This window comes from Tubulanus polymorphus, chromosome 4, assembly GCF_964204645.1.
Source record: "Tubulanus polymorphus chromosome 4, tnTubPoly1.2, whole genome shotgun sequence".
NCBI lineage: Eukaryota > Metazoa > Nemertea > Palaeonemertea > Tubulaniformes > Tubulanidae > Tubulanus > Tubulanus polymorphus.
Window position 1 is genome coordinate 987991 of NC_134028.1, and position 17967 is coordinate 1005957.

At 39.7% G+C, this 17967-nt stretch overlaps 2 protein-coding genes across 3 annotated transcripts; both read right to left on the reverse strand.

The window, feature by feature from the left end:
• Positions 1-5072: 5072 nt before the first annotated feature.
• LOC141903326 (uncharacterized) lies at positions 5073-6049 on the reverse strand. Its single transcript, XM_074791431.1, has one exon. It carries the CDS (start codon positions 6047-6049, stop codon positions 5192-5194), a length of 858 nt encoding a protein of 285 aa, XP_074647532.1. The 3' UTR covers positions 5073-5191.
• Positions 6050-8232: 2183 nt separating this feature from the next.
• Positions 8233-16900, reverse strand: LOC141903609 (putative ATP-dependent RNA helicase DDX46). 2 transcript variants are annotated; one of them, XM_074791807.1, is made up of 21 exons: positions 16830-16900; positions 16265-16546; positions 16013-16169; positions 15581-15808; positions 15033-15110; positions 14835-14942; positions 14681-14752; positions 14189-14285; positions 13993-14113; positions 13472-13647; positions 13023-13223; positions 11988-12070; positions 11467-11631; positions 10911-11138; positions 10432-10535; positions 10029-10191; positions 9800-9949; positions 9478-9720; positions 9018-9194; positions 8655-8846; positions 8233-8563 (listed from the first exon to the last, which is right to left on the reverse strand). In XM_074791807.1, exons 1-21 carry the CDS (start codon positions 16841-16843, stop codon positions 8516-8518), a joined length of 3087 nt encoding a protein of 1028 aa, XP_074647908.1. In that variant the 5' UTR covers positions 16844-16900; the 3' UTR covers positions 8233-8515. The 2 variants fall into 2 exon arrangements, with proteins under 2 accessions (XP_074647908.1, XP_074647907.1); XM_074791806.1 differs by having other exon boundaries at positions 16013-16172.
• Between the last annotated feature and the right edge of the window lie 1067 nt (positions 16901-17967).

The following is a 17967-nucleotide window of genomic DNA, read 5'->3' on the forward strand; positions in this document are numbered from 1 at the left end:
TATATCTAAGCGAGAGAGACTGATCGAGGCAGCTAGCGCGAGTTGCTTGGCAGCGCCCATCTGGATGTCACCTCACAGTCATTTACTTGCATATACGCGACGGTACCTCGGTAACTAATGGGAATAGAAACCGTGCATTTTGATTCAAACCAGGGATAGATGATAGAGAGAGAGCTCGAGTGTTCTAAACAAAAGCTTCTGCTGTTCGATCGATTCATTACGTGCGTGCATCGTTCCCCGATATTATGCCAGGCACACCTGTCAGCGCGCGCGCGCGGTGCATAGTCAGGTATAATTGGAAGTAGACTACCATCAGCTACATCAGTACCCACCCATTTCATAGAATATTACGATTATCGATATAAATCTTGTATTACCCGCGATCCGAGTGCAATTCTATTTTTGTAACAAGTTTTACATAGCATTTAGAAAAGTCAATTTTACACCTATAAAAAAGCGAATACTGTTCACCAAAGCTGCCTGTATAACATAGATCTTCAGAATACGAATTTAAGACGATCACTTTCTATCGTATTTGTTTTATTTGCGATATCTTTACCAAATTTTTGGGCGCTGCCTCGATATCAACGGACCTTGACATTCACTCGTGCGTGATCGTATAGATGGCGCATTGGTGTAAATTTTGCACCGGTGCAGAATTGAGCCCGCCATAAATAATGTACGTAATACATTGTAATACGGCTTATGGATTATCATTCTGGCGTGGTTTTTTTTAAATATTAATTCCAATATCACGCGACAAAAGACTGATACATACTAAAATCATTATTATTAATTCCATTATGACAAGCCTTCACAGAATCGCATCAATACAATATGTCATAAAGCAAACCGTTAGTTGGATCGTGGCTGTTGTGCTATAGCAACCTTTGTTGAAAGATGAATTGACACATCTGGCGAATAGAGTAGATTATACACTATTGGTGGTAGACACACGTACTCTCAGTAGCTCTAGCAATACATGTACGACCGCTGCCTTGAACATCTGTGCCACACGTCGCAATATTGTCTCCCGGCCACAATACGAATAATGGCTTTTTTATTATGATATTCCGTATACCGAGTGACACACAACACTCTTTCAATACCCACCCGTTTTTTACCGCTCACAAATGACATTTAGAAAAAAAGCCGCTGCTGAGAGATGGATGATGTGAATTTTATATCATTACAAAAAAATGGAACGACGTTCGATGCTTCTGAAAATACAATACAACAAAAAAAAACGTTCTGCAGTTTTTGAATAGATATTAAAAAACGTCTGTTCGATGATGAATCCTGAAGGCTGTTTGACAACGGCTGCAGTAAATGTGATAACACGACGTGTTGTTTATCTCAAACAAAGACGGCTAAATATAAAAGATGTGACGCGCTGCTATATCGCACAGGAACCAGCAATAGATTCAAATCCAAGGCATTAGTTCTTTAGCCGATTTAGTAGCGAGACCAGTCTTAGGATCCAAGACCACTTTTGGAATCGTAGAATGTGCAGCTGAGCTATGGCTAAACCGATTTTTGCCCAGGGACTCGCTACAGTCGACTCTCGAATTTTGAGTTAATTAAGTCGGACAGCTTGTGGAATGTGTAACTGGAGTCGGTGACAGCTTTCAAGAACACGGTGACATTTAAATATACTTACTCGACTTACAACATCGCGAGGAGACATCAAAATATCAACAGGTGAAACTTAGATGACACGGATGCCTTTCCAGTGGACAGAATAACAGCTGAATAACAGTATAGGCCTACTTCCTGCAACCGGGGCCTTGACACGAAGATCGAATATCGCTTCATTTACCTGTCCCAGGCAAAACCTGCTGCAAACCTGACCGTATGACAATGAATCATCCGGTAGTAACTGTTTATCATCTTACCCCGACTCTTTGTTTGACCATGGACGGTGGTCAAATTACGGATGTGAAGTGAAACTGTATATGATACGTGTCCTTGGTTTTGATGATCCCGAAGAGTAAAACCCGAATACCCAGACGATCTTCACGCTCCTTTCACTTTCGTGACGAAAAAAATAACGTAGTTAAGATTCAGAATTAACCCATATATCACCAACGAGCTGAATATTCAAAGTAGAACCTCGTTAAAACGACCTCGGATAAACGATAAATCAGTTGATTATAAAACCTAGAATGTATCATTCCAACAGTTTCAGTGATTTCGTACTGAGATTTTTAGGTGCCGTGAAGTTCGTTGTAAAACAAGATTCCACTGTTAATAAGACAAATGGTTGAACTGCATCAGTGTCAGTGAACACAGTGGTTTATAATATCACATTTTATTGAATTCGTATTACATCAGATTGATAACAGGAGTAAAGCGCACGTGTTGAAAAACACGAGATGAATTTTTATAGTGTAAGAATAACAAATATCAATTTTTTATATTCGGTGTGCATTTCTTGACTTAGATTACATTATTACATATTCATAGATATAGCGGTGGTATAGTATAGATATAATAGTATATAATATGTGTATATCGATATACGTGTACATGTATATGTACTAATAATCAGAAGAATTATTTACTCTAGAATCAACAGTATATTTGTAACAAGAGATGATCGAACGAAGCACACTCGCTTGCCGGAGATAGACTAAGAGCTCGCTTCGGCAAGCGAGGGCCGCAAGCACATTTTAAAAGCGACAACACGACACACACACGGAGTGAGGAGACACTCGTCCATTTTTTCAAGAGTTAATTTACGGCGCTTCACTCTCAAAAAAAAAATTTGTTCATTGGGCCTTGTAGAATTTATCGTCGAAGTTATTCATGCGTAAATTTCAATTTTCCAATTATCCCCGACAAAAAGCGCGCAGTCCATGCGTGGCTGCGGTGTGTTTCATTTCATATATAGTAATCTAATGGCAGTTCGCGACGCACAGAACCTAGCAGCAGGCCGTCGAGATGACGTTTAATTCCGTCGTCGCCGTATATTTTTCAGATCAGGGTTTTTGAAGTCTAATGGAATGTGGCAGTTATTCGCGATCGACCGTAGAAAAAATTCAGTTCATATATAATATACACGTCTATTATTTATCAGGGCGCCATTAATTCGTGAGTGAATTATTAAACATTGCGGCAGGCCCTTATCTGTTGTTTGCCATTTCCGCATTAATAACCATGTCCTGCATATAAGCGAACATCTGGCAGCGATTAGCATAATAACGGTTGTTATATGTGCCGTGATATATACGTGTGTGAGGAATGAGACACTGTACTCTTTCACACACACATATATACACACACAGCTGGTCTCAAATGTCGCCCATCAAAAACTACTCCTTTTAAACCAGATTTTCAGCGCCGCGTGAAAAAATCTATACTTATATAAATAAAGTATGAAGAGATAATATAATGGTTCTCGTAGATTCGATTATTTGGCGAAGGATACTTGTAAGTGAAATACCGCCGTGCATTCAGCGTGCACACATAACACAACACACACACACCTGTGCGTAAAGGAAAGTATTTATGACAATACATACAGATATAATCGTGCGCCAGTTGTGTACAATATGTAAAAATAAATACAAGTCTTGCATACTCCGGAGGTGTGTATTATTAACAAACATCGATTCATGATTCAAGTATTTTCAAGTTGAACAGTTGTTTGAAAGAGATGGTGGTGGTTGCGTGAAGCTGCGTTTATTTTATTCGAACGCTGCTGCTGCAGATGATTTTACCGATGCCAAATATCGCGGATGTAAATGTTGAAAAAAGAACCCGAATACATTATTCATAAGATGTCTAGAATATCAGAAATAAATGGAAATTCATTACTGAGGTTTACCAAAAATGACAATCGGTGAGGTCATGTGACGTTAGCCGCGATGGAACCCTCGTTATAACGAATTTCAGGGAAACCAGAAAATCTGTTCCGATACAACCGATAAAGTTCGTTGTCCAGTATGGAATTTCTGAAATTGTCCTATTTCGAATGAAATTCTAGATTTGCCAAACGGATAAATCGGTACGTCCGGAGGTCGTTATAACGAGGTATCCACTATAGTCGGAATCTATGCGGGGATGACATGAGAAAGGGAGCTGTATGGTGCTAAATGACAGGCCTGATATAAATGAGAGAACGCGATGCATCAGTTACATCTCTCCCTCTCTCCCTCTCTCCCTCTTCCTTCTCTCCCTCTCTCCCCCTCTCTCTTTCTCTCTCTCTCTCTCTTCATATCGGGTATAAAAATAACAAAGCTTTGACTTAAGATATACATGTATAAATATGTGAATGACGTTGAATGACTGTTTGCGTGACGTCTTATATCTTAAAACTGATAATTTTATCATAGAAAAAAATCGTCTCCTAAAATATACGGAGATAATCTTATCAATATTATCATCACCAGCATGGCGCGACGTGAAGCGGCTGTATGCTGACACAGCTGTGTGTTATAATAGTACTGATTTATCATACATTCACTCCGCTATATCGATTTATAGCTACTTAAAATATATATATATATAAGATAGCGCCAACAATATATTCTCTTCTCTTCTCTAAAAGGAATGCTTCTTAATTAAACAGGACTCTCTTTAGCCACATATACACAATTATTACATCTCATCACAGTCCACATTCAACATACAGACAGTATATATCTATATCTATATATATATATATATAATATTCATTTTCACAAAAATATCCAGTAAATTAATTACACGTATTAATCATTCGATTTAAAACTACTATATAATATTAATAATAACAATCATCATAATATATATGTATATAATAATAGTTATCATTAGTAATAGATTTGTTCGATTTAAAACCAATTTGTTATTGCACATAGATTTATAACGCGATTTCGACGCCTGGCCGAAGCGACCGTCAGTGACCGTCGCCGCCTGGCCAAAACCGGCCCATCGGTGACCGTCGCCGCCTGGCCAAAACCGGCCCATCGGTGACCGTCGCCGCCTGGCCAAAACCGGCCCATCGGTGACCGTCGCCGCTTGGTCAATGCCGGTCCATCTGTGGCTGTCGCCAGCTGGCCGAGTCGGACCATCAGCGACTATTCCAGCGTTTACGGCACTCGGCGTGAAAAAAAACTTTCATTCCCAAATAAATTCCTTCAAACTCCAAGAACTACTTGATATTTTCGCGGATGGCAGGTGGTATTAAAGCGGTGGGTTTTAATCCTTAATGTCGTTTTTTTGCGCGACCCTCAGTTTGAATGGTGCGCGTGCACAAATCGACACATTCTCCGAACGATGGGCGACTCTGATCACGGCTGTAGTCCATCTCGGCTAATCTGGACAACGACAAAATATAACAACAGGCGATTCGTAATATTGCTAATTTCGATAGTTTTTGATTATAAGAATAAGACGGTACTGCTCGTCTGAGATTCTCGAAAGCGGCGCTGATCGTGTGAACCCTCGACCGTTCACGGGCATTAGCCTCGATACGGCGTTCCATCGTCATACTTTTATAATTTTTGCGCGGTTTTCGACCGGACTGGTCCTCGTCGTCTCCCTGATAGAACGAATTCGGAGACTGGTTGCCGGCTCGGTTCATCTCGTCACCGGACTGATTGTGCGAGAAGAACGCGCCGGACATAGCGCCGTATTCGAATCCTTGAGGTACAGGTATAACCCCGGGTGGGAGGCGAATAGCGTCTAAATCCGGATCCGAACTGGACGAGACCCGAGACTCACGAGTTCTCAGCGTTAATTCCTCCTCGTCATCGTCTAAAGACGGAGTCGCCCCATCGTCGGAGCCATCCGAGCGGCGCGGACATATCTCAGGTGGTTCCAACGAACCCTCCATCGACCCAGGACTATCCGGACAAAATCGTTTAGTGCTATAATCACTCAATCGTCGCGGCTGGCTCATTTTGCGTTTATTTTTACGCGGATTGTGATGATTTTTGCCGCTGTTTTGAGAACCGGTCTTTTGGTTAATCCGTACGCATAATACATCATCATTATCGGACGATGTCGAATTGTTCGCATAATTCCCTTCGCTAACACTGCAGGTGTCTAGTGAATCCTCCATTCTCTGACACTGTGTATAATAACCAGGCTCTGAAGGAGAGAGAGAGAGAGAGAGAGAACTCGGCTGCTGCTACCAGATGTTCCACCGTTAAAGAATGCTTTCCATGCGGCGTGATGTATTATTTATCGATAAACCAACTCTAACTAATCCGCATTTTAATCTCGAATAGTACTGCCACATCAGTATTAATACTCATTACAGTCAAAACGTATCTTATACCGGCACCGACGAGGTCTCAATGACTGATGAAATAGCTCAGCTGTTGTTCGAGTTTAAACAACAATAGCTTATGAAAATCACAACTCAACGCGTCCTGCGCAATCGCATGCTATTCAATGATATCACGACCAGGTGTTCTATGCTGTTCGGCGAGCGTAATTATTTAAACACACGGGGTGACGGCTGTCTGTTAGATTTCTGGTCGACGTTCAAATTCAAACCGCACAAAATCAACCCGACTCGACTAACGGTAATTAATCTTGTCGGCGCGTTTTAATTTTCGGAGGCATTTTTGTTTTATGGCGCACTGCGACATTTTACAGCGCAGCCAACAACCTGCCACCCCCAGGCACTGCACAATAGCTGCAACCTTAGCAACACAAAGTCTGATGGAGAGAGAGAAACATCTGTCTAAATGCAAAATCAATGGGGACATAAATTACAGGCAGCTGGCAAGGCAAGTGGTCGCCTGCACCGCGCGGCTGTGTGTATGATTGGTGCACGAATAATTAATAAGGCGCAGCGCGGTTAATTAACCGCTAAAATATTTGCAGCCGAACAAAACCAGCGCCCTAAATAACAGCGCGAACTGAGCGCTTACACGGCGGCACCAGTCAAATTAAACACAGGTCATAGCAGCAATTCCGATAGTTTACTCGACGAATAAAAATCCGCGAGATATCGGTGACAATCCCGATACCGGTTACCAGGGATACTGTCGAAATTTCGAGAATTTTGGACGGGGAAGCGATAACTGGAATTGGTCATCTAATTGCGGAAGTCGCGATGTCACCGATGACTGCGTGGGTGACGCTAAGTCTTCTCGACATAAAAAGGCAAAAGAAAAGGTTGTCGTCGGTTTTTATTCCTAGAAATGGCAATTAATGCCCGCTAATGATTTTCTTATTGACTGCATGTCACTTCGCATAGAACCTTAGCGTCGTCGACAGTTTGGTATAAAACTGGACCGTAGAGTGGATACAATCAGTTCCTCTAGGACCGCGAGGACACGTCGGGGTGTCTTCTACACCAACCCGTATAAAATTCACATAAATGCCTCAACACGATTTGAGGTTTCAAAATTCTCGGATTCCTAAACCTACCCACATTCACTGACTCTGACTATTCGTCACAGTTTCTTGTGGGCGCAGCTGTTTATGTGATATCATAAAATAAAAGCTATGTAAATTTGCCGTGAATCATCAAACAAATATATGTGAATACTATCGATATTCCATTCGGTAAATACTAGACAATACACGATATGTGTAGGACTGATGGGACACAAGTTGAACGAACCGAAAAATCTATAGCAATAGTGACCGCAAGTGGTTGTTGATGTATCCACACCTGGCATAGTAACGACCTTCGTTCCGTGGAGTGCGTGAAATCTATTCTTAAAAAGCCTCACAATCAAATGCAATAAACCAGCCCCGCAGTGGATGATTCAGTTTGGACGATATTTAGTTTATCTTGTAGCTCGAGACATCTGGTCGAACAAAAATCGATCTATTGTATTCGATTGTGTGGTGTTTATTTAGCGCAGTTTCCCGGCACTTGTTCTGACAAATAGCCGTTTGCTCTCGCGACGACCTGCTGGAAAGAAAGGCGAGAACAAGTGCAATATGGGCCGCGGGAGGCAGACACAGGTCATCACTATTCAATCCATTGTTTACCCGGGTTAATCAGGTGTATTAGGACCTCCCGGTGTCGGAAATTAAATCGCGATAGTTTCTGCCCCTCGTTCCGGGTCGAGATTAACGACACCGGATAAATAATTTGACGGATTTGAAATCACCCCGATCCGAATATCAACGATCCGTAAGACCCTCAAATCGACAAATTCCAAGAATTGTTTATTTAGCACTGCTCGCTAAAATGTACGCAGCCATAACGTATTGCGATGATTAATATCACCTACATTGAACATTGCACAGATGTAACGAATAAAATAATACATTTTTAGAAATCCAGATGGCAGCACCTTACAACCTGAAAATTTCAGTCCAACTCCACGATTTTCCGAACACTCACAACGATACCAAAGTCCAAAACCATGATTTAGCGAAAAATTATCATACATTTGATTATTATTACCAAATTAAACACGCATTGTGTGTTATCGGTATTCATTTATAATAAAATCAATATCCCGAATGTTTCTTTTATGTTTAAAACTACAAAATGCAACAAAAATTGCACATGCAAACATCGCCACCACCGACATCCAACGGACCTTCACTCTCCTCATAGCACCTTATATCTGCCTTTATTATGCGGCTGATATGAATTTTGCTGAAATGAAAACAAGAACATCAATATTATAGATAGAATCATATTTTTGCTTATACATTTAGAATTTCACGATGATTTTATCTTCACTTACCAATCGCACAAGTTCTTCCTTAATGAGACGGACAATTTCTTTTTTCGCTTTCTGAATCGCTAGTTCGCTCGTAGCTTCCATTGCCAGATATAGTTTTGGTTCTTCTTCTTTCGGTTGTTTACCGGGAGGACAGTACGTACCTCGTACAGTGATACCGGCCTCAGAATACTCACAGATCTGAGCAAGAGCTTCCTATAATTATAAACAACATGATACATAACACACCAGATCTCTAAATCTGAATTTAACTAACTTTTAACATGTCTGCTGTTTGTAGTTCATTTTCAATTAGAAATATCTCTGGTGAAGCGCTGAACACACGTGAAGTGTGAACGATCAGTTTTTGAATTGAAAAATACGAACCTTAGAAGTGACTTTCCATCGAGCGGTTTGTGGGAAATCATTGATTTCTAATTCTTCCTCGTAGCGTTTAAACGTTTCTACTTGTGATTCCTGTTGTTCTTTCTCCTCCTCGGCTTGTGGTCGATAACCCAACTTTTGATTGATCTTCTCAGCCATCTGTTCAGCTATCGTCTTTGACTGAAAAACGTACATTTTTTAAACGATAACTGAATTGAATTCGACGCTCTCCTCAGAGTCGCTCTCACTAGACACCTCAAGGCAAGACCAAAGTAACCTGGAGGCATTCCGTGTCCAGGGGATCTAACATCATTGTAACATTCAACAGTTTGAAAGATGGTAGCTAATCCACACGCCTAGTCGACCCTACCCAGTATCCCATACGCCAGCTAGGGCACAAAGGGTCTGAAAGAAGAATCAATCTTAATACAATCAATTGCGTTTAGCTTTAAGTAAAACTTACAGATACGTGAGGAGCTGCTGAAACCATTCCACCTTTCATAATAGCAGCTGCTGCCACCTGTGTGATATCCTGAGCCTCCGCTCCCAGATTACGCTGCATGTTGATCTTCGACGCGAGACGTTTCGCTAATTCGAGTTTCTGTTGATTCGTCGCCGTCGGTTGCGATTGTTGATTAATCATCGGTTTAGCGACGTCTGTTACGCGTTTACGACTCGCGAACATATCCTCAATTTGTTGATCGATCTAACAATAGATAAATATTACATTCAAATACGATCAGACTCTGAATTCAAGGAGCACTCGTCGTCAGGTGGATACTTACATCACCCCCGACATCTTCATCATCGGAATCCTGTAAACCTAACGCCGCTTTCTGTAGTTTTTTACGCTCAGCTGCCAGTTGTGCCTCAGTTTCATCGAATTTAAATCCTTTACCCTTAAATCCACTTGTCGTGTTTATTTTACGCCCTTCCTGCAACGAGTAGAATCAAATAAAAATTCATTTATTCAATCGAAATGATGATTTTAGAAGTTGAGTTTTGAATTCTTACTATTTCGGCTTGTAGTTTATAACTCTCCCAAAGTCGTCGTAAATCGAAAGGAACCGGTGAATTCGACAACTCTAAAGCTTTAATGATGTCATTAGCGTGTCGTCCTTGTTCCGGAGACAGGAACGTTACTGCGAATCCTTTATTTCCTGCTCGTCCTGTACGACTACAAACATTGATAAAAATATTACAGTAAAACTTGCGCGACGTCGCCGTCATCTGATTACTGAAGTCATCTCTAATTCTGAGGCCTAATTTCTATTTGCAATTTATTCTACCAAGTATTTATTGGATAAGACATCGATGATTCTCACAACTACAATGACTTTGATTGTATGCACATTTTCAATCAAGAAACACAAAGACTAGATTTACCGTAAAGTACACAATAATTCGTACAACTTACCCACAACGATGCACGTAATCCTCGTAATGATTCGGACAGTCGTAATTAACAACCAAAATTAAATCTTTAACGTCGAGACCACGAGCAGCGACTGAGGTAGCAACCTACAATAATACATTCTCTTTATAGTCGGAGCGATTCAAGTTTGGAAGTGGAGTCAATTATGGGATGAATATTCTAAGTTAACACATTTATAATCACAGTTAAACCTGAATTTCAATCTGCTATTGTACCCTGAAACTAGTGTTTATAAGAAGTAATGAGATCCCTAGATGTTCATTATCTGAGTTTTACAAACACTATGTAACATAACTTTCAACAAAACAGGGCCCAGTTGCACGGTCATGACTTAAGTCCAAAAGTGGTCTCATATCTTACGACTGGTCTTAAGTCGTTAGATTGGCTATAGAACTAAAAGTTGGTGTTAGACTTGTGACTATGCAACCGGCCCCAGAGTCCAACTTCTGTAAATCACTTACCAATAGTTTAATATTACCATTCTTGAAATCGACTATAGTACTATCACGATCGTATTGATCTATACCGCCGTGTAACGACATACACGGATACGAATGTTTCATTAGATTTTTCATTAATTCATCGGCATGTTCCTGTTTATCAACAAATATCAACACGCTGCCCTGTTCCTGATAGATACCCAACAACTCGAGCAGTTTGAAGAACTTCTGGTCATCTTCAATTATAACCTAAATAATCAAATAAATCAACGCTTGATTTAAACAATTCTAGACAGTATCTTCTCAGAATACGAGATCCACCACTGTCAGTATCATTCCCACCACGTCAAAGTGAGTGGTTTATTCCAGTTCAGCCTTCGATTTAAGTTTCTAATCATCAAGAAAATACAGGAAAGAAATGAGTTAAACTTCTTCTGATGGTGAAATCAGTAAACTCTTGAAAATGATAAGCAGATTTGATATGTGTTTGGATGTTATATGGTGAGGTTATTGCTATTTCCACTTATATCTGATTTCAGCCTCTTAAAGCCAAGTAAAGGTGTTCAAAATCACTTACAACTTCTTGAGAAACATCTGAACAAACGACACTTCTTCCTCCGACCTGAATTTCAATCGGTTTTGTTAGTATTCGTCGAGCTAATGCTTCCATCTGACGAGGAAACGTCGCTGAGAACATAACAGTTTGTCGATCTGGACGTATATTATCCATTATTCTCATCACCTACGCAGAAAACATACATTTTTCTATTGTAATTTTCCAAATTTTAATCAAGTATTTCATCATTGGTGATTTTCTCAAATAGACATGGGGCCTTCATATAAATGGACCTCCCATCAAACTATAGGGATGTCAACGTTCTAAATGTGACTGGTTAATAAAAGTTATTTCTAAGAAAAATTGCTGAAGGAAGTTGCCCTCAGCAAATACTAGGCGAAGTGTAGGATGAATTTCCGAAATATTGCCCGAAATCTGTCAAATATTTCAAAACTGTGAAAATATCATTTTGATATTCGCAAGTTTTTCCTGGAAATACGAAAATAAACCAGAATCAGGTATGGATTGAATGAAGTGTTTACCTGCGGTTCAAATCCCATATCAAACATTCGATCAGCTTCATCTAATACAACATACGTACAACGTCTGAGATTAGTTACACGACCTAGAAAAACAGACAAACCAAACCAAACTATAATTAACAATAGAAATCTCGTTAGAACTAAACATCTAGAATCAGTTCCACATTCACAATCCACAGCAAATTGAAAATGAACTTGTTTTTTTACTTCAAATTCAACCGCCCAACAAGGAACTAGGTCAAATTCAACCGCCCAACAAGGAACTAGGTCAAATTCAACCGCCCAACAAGGAAATCGGTCAAATTCAACTGCCCAACAAGGAAATCGGTCCTGATCTTCTTCTCTCCAAAAGGGAATACCGATGATACCGGTATTTGCTTTGCCGACAATCAGTATTTTTGGCTTCAACCACACTTCCAAGTTACAAATAGGGACAGAACTTTAACTGACAAAATGATATTCAATCCTGTTTATACAAATACCTTACATCAAGCCAATAAAGGGCGCACTGAAAACAAACTACAATAGAGTCAGTGGCGACACCTATATTAAAACAAGAGCGAGAGATTAAAAACACGAGATGTGTGGGAGACAGTCGACCGACCAGGTGGCGCTACCTACAACCATCGTTCAGCGTTGAATTCCGTTTTTGATCAGGTTGTCTCTTTTACGATCAGTTTCCACATTCTCTGATGTCTGTTCCAAAAACAATCTTTTCAACATCGCACGTGATCTGTCTACATAACCTATACATAATCGTAAACCTTTTCTATAGCTCTTGTTCTACAGCGTTGAGTTTGGTTTAGGCGCTAAAAAGATACTTCCTATCATCATTTCAAAAATACAGTCTTTATAAGACTTAGGCTATTCTCGACACTTCAAAGAACTTTAAGGACCGAACCTTCCTCCCAGACCTACGTATCTAGCTATTATGAAACCGGCATCAGTAAATTTGATTGAAACAATCTTTACACTTGTCAAACGAGTTTTCTTCTGATCACCTGTCAAACTGAGGAGGTAAAATTATCTACTTACCGCTGTTAGCGGCTAACATGTCGATCATTCTACCAGGAGTACAGACGATTATCTCACAGCCGCGACGCAACTCAGCGATCTGTTCAGATATACCGGTTCCACCATATACACACACTACACGTAATCCTAACGGTTTACCGAACTTCTTCGCTTCCTTAGAAATCTGCATCGCTAACTCACGAGTTGGTGTCATAATTACAGCTACAACAAAATCAATCATAGAATTTAGAAATATACCTCTGAATGAACCCATGATACAAAATAATAGAGAATTGTGACATTTCTGATTAAATGATATTAGCCATTTTCAGTTCGTTTTTCTTCAGTTACTTGTTCATGGAAACTAAGATCTATAAATATTTGTTCGAAAAGTTCCATAGTTTTATAAGTGTTATTGACTCTACAGTTTTAAGATTTGTTACACACAGAGAACTGATAGTTAAACTTACAAAGAGGTCCATCTTCAGCATCTAGAGGAGGCTGGTCTAATATATGTCTGTACATGGGAAGTAGAAATGCTAATGTTTTACCGCTGCCTGTTTTAGCTATACCGATAATATCTCGACCGGACATTACAGCAGGGATCGCCTGAGCTTGAATCGGAGTCGGCTTTTCATATCCATTCCTGAAAATATGCGAAAAAACTTCAATCACGATAGAAACAGGAACCTGAACAGAACTATTTAACATGCACGTGGGGCACCTCACGTGGGGCACCTCTCGTTATCATCAACATATTGATAAATGAAGTAAAAAATTTTATGAGCAAGAGGAGATTCTTCTAGTGTTACATAGTTTTAGTTTTGAACTAAATACAGATTCTATATGAAATCTGGGGACAGAGCTCTAAATGTTTTACATCCTCGTAGTGCACCTCTTTATCATATTGATGAAGAGATTTTAAACTTGACAGTTTGTTTCAAACTGAAAATAATAGATTTCTTGTGAAACGATGACTGTTTAAACCTACTTTTTCAGGACTTCCAGACTCTTTTTAGTGACTCCACATTGCGCCCAGGATTTGATTGGTTTAGGGCAACCCTTTCCATTCACCTTAATACCTTCTAGTTCAATACGCAAAGCGTTTACATCTGAAAACGCGAAGTTTGATATTACGTAATTTGCAATATTTTACAACGATTAATTTGAAATTACGAATGACGAACCTTCTTGTGTCATTTGAGCGATTTCTGGAACCTCGACGTAAAAATCTTTACGGAACGGAGCGTAGTATATTTTATCATGATTTACGACCTCAAGTTCCTGTCAATCAAAATACATCGATATTAACTCCTCCCACTTCAAACACTTCTCAGTTTAGCTCGACTCCTCAGTTACAACAGGGGTCAAAAGGTTCATTGTGCCACCAGTAAGAACAAGACACAAAACCAAAAATTTCCTGATCTTGAATTCCCCAATTATCCCTGATCTGTAAGAACCCTGGACCCAGTCGCACAGTGGTGGATTAAGAGTTGACTCTTGAGTTGAAAATTGTTCATTTTCAATGAGTTAGCTCTGAGTCAAATCTTAACACAGAACTGTGGAACCGGAGCCTGGAATTTGAGTAAGTTCAGTTCTGATGTTTTTGAGTCAGACCATACATGTGGAAGGAATACTATAGTGTTCAGAATTATGGGGGAACAAATAATCTTACAGACCTTTTTCTTTTTGTTATTATTAAAACCAGCCATCGCTGAATCTAAATCTTCTTCTTCTTCTTCCGACGAATACTGCGAATATAAAAACCAATGAATTTTTTAATCTCGCGAAAATTTCAAGTTAAAACCACCACGGCAGAAAACGAACTCTTACCTCCATAGCATCCATATTGTTTAACATCAATTCACCTTTTCGTTTCGACGGGTCAAATTTTCTCTTTGAAACACCAGTTACAACTGTCACCTTGCTCGCCGCAGCCGCCTTTAAAATTACATTCAAATTCAAGTCAACAATTGAACATTGGATGTTTTTCAAATGAATAAAACAGTAAATAGTTTTATCGCTACTGACCAATTCAGCGCCGTTTTTAGCCTTGTCTCCAACTGTTTTATCGGAATCTTTGATAGTTTTTACTTCATCATTGACACCCTATAATTAAACAGATTTATAGGACATATATATATACATAATAGGTTTGATTGATACAAACTCATAGGTTTATCCATAGCAGTCAACCCCGATATACCAGTCAACCCCTGATATACTATTCCCTTATCGGTGATTTATGATTTTGGTAGTATAGATTATGGAGAGTTAATTTGCGGTAGTTCCAAAGATATTCTGTTGACTCTCAGAAACTAGGGGTCCAGGAACACCACTTGGAAAGTGGTTTCAAATGCTCAAAAATCTGACAATTTCAATATTCAAGGCCCCCTGGTAACCATATGCTAAAAGCCTGGAATAAGGCTAGTGTTAGGTGATGGTTTATCAGGGGTTGACTGTAGTTACACAATTCCCTCCCTGACCATAAAATACTTTTCTCAATTCTCCGGACTCTGCTGAAAATTTCCTGAATATCTCGAGAGGAGGGAGAAGTTTTTGAAAAAGTTGATTGATACCTGCATGAACGCGTCTAACGGATCGACCTCATCGTCACCGAGCGTACTCGTATTTCCCTGATCATTCTCATCATCATCGTCATCATCTTCTAAATTCCACGCTTTTTTATTGGCCGGAGCGATATTAATCGGAACAATGTCTGCGTTCTTTCGACGTTCATTTCTCCATTTCTCGATGCGTTCTCGACGTTTACGCATTTCTTCTTCAAGACGTTTCTGTTCGGCTTCCTATTAAAAAATACAATTTCACGTCACATATTTCATCAATATCAACAACTCAAGGGCTAGATTTATACAATTCTACAGAATGGATTCTCCATTGTCAGTAGATCGTCGTGGTAACCTAGTTTCAGGAAAGAATCAAACATCTTCATTAGGCGAAATCAGAAATTTCTTGTGTCCTGTCGGGATATAAACTGAACTCGTACGTACCTTATCGAGAGGTTCATCTTTAACTTGTAAAGCTCCCTCTTTGAATTTCTGAGGAGGTTTTTCAGTTTTTTCTTTGCTTTTGCTGCGACTTTTGCTTCGGCTTTTCTTGTGTCGAGTTCTTTCTTTACGATCTGATCTGTCTCTGCTACGCGAGCGCCTACTGTGAAAATACAACCAAAACCTCAAAATACAACTTTTTAAGGACATCTTTATAACATTTTGAGGATCAACGAATAAAAAAGAAAAGTGCACCTTCTCTCTCTGTCCCGTTCTCGCGATCTACGACGATCTCTGCGATCACGACTACGCGATCTCCTGCGATCACGGGATCGCGATCGTCTATTGTTACCGCTGCGTGGATTATAGCGATCTCTCGATCGTGATCGCCGGGTATTACGTGATCGCGACGACGATGATGGACCGGGTGAATCGATACGTTTCTTTTTCTTGCTGCTCGTCGTCGTTGCTGGACTTCGCGATCGAGATTTCGAGGAATTGTTCGATGAACTCGATTGAGAACGTTTTCTGTATGACCTGTAAATAAAAAATCTGTATCAATTATCTGTGATATGTACTCCAGCCCCACTATAGTGTCAGTGGTAGGTATAGACTATAGTGTCTGGGGGGTCGGGAATATGCGCGAGCCGTTGACGTGACTGTGTGAGTGCCGGTTCGTTGTTGTTCGGTTCACAGATTTCCGAACTCAGAGTCAGAGCAATATCTCAAATACGTTTCAAGAAAAATCAAACATTTAAAGAGCTATTTGGCAAATACATAATCAATTATAGATTGAAAACAATTTAGAGGAAATAATTACCTTCCACTGGGCATTTTAAATGATTTTAAACCTTCAAGCGGCAAAAGGTTGAAAGCCTGTTTTGGTCGATGGCGAGTGACGTCACTAGTACAAATTCCGAGCGGTTCGAATCCCACAATACGCCAAAGTCACTACGGCCGCTCTGAGCGCACATCGCATTTCAACGTTGCCGTTTAATAATTGTAAAATAACTAATAATAGTTTAAGTTTTATAAGGGTTAGAAGTACATTGTATTTACTGCTAGTGTATGTATATATCATGTACGGTTGCGAGAAATCCCTGCCCTGGTTAAACAGTAAGTCCACTAAATCTTTAAATTTTAAGTTGTTTAATGAAACTATTATTGTTTTAAATTGTTAAAACTGCAAACTATGGTTGTCGAAGATGCACCTTCTTCACATCCTTTGAAATCCTGGATAGCATCGCTGTCGGCAAAGACCTTCAGGTCTGTCTTCAACGGCACATCGCTTTGGAACAAGCGACTACTGTGTTATCAAATCTGAACTAGGTAAAAAAATGTTCCCCAAAAATAAAGACAAGTAAACGGATTAATTTGAGGTTTGAATGTTTTTGTTTATTTGTTGGTTCAAATCGAACCCTCGTCATCCTGATCTCCATAAATCTAAGAAAAGTATTCGCACACTTAAAACAATAAAATACGAGCAATAAGCAATAACATCAGACTGGAGTAAGTAACTTTACTTAATTCACAGATACAATCCTACACAAAACAATAGCTATTCAGTGGCGGATCCACCCCTCTATTTTTACCGATGTAGCCGCAAATCTATGCGTTACTGAGTAAAAACCGAATGAAATCTTTCTATTAAATAATGCTCAGAATGCACCTGCTTGCATCTATTTTTCCAAAAAATTTTTAGGGAGGGTCTTCGCGTTATCGGTGCTTGCTCTGGAATGGCTTACAGCCATCTGTTGTTGCTTTCATTTGCCCCCCCCCCCTTCAAAATGCTAAATCCGCCCCTGAGTGCAGACAAAATGATCGACAAAGACATACAGAACTCTAAAACAACAGTTAACAATTTAAGCAACGATAGACAAAACAGATAGCTGATTACTTTACAAACCTGTTGTCAGAACCTTAATTATTTTTACATGTACATACAGAGGACTGTTAAC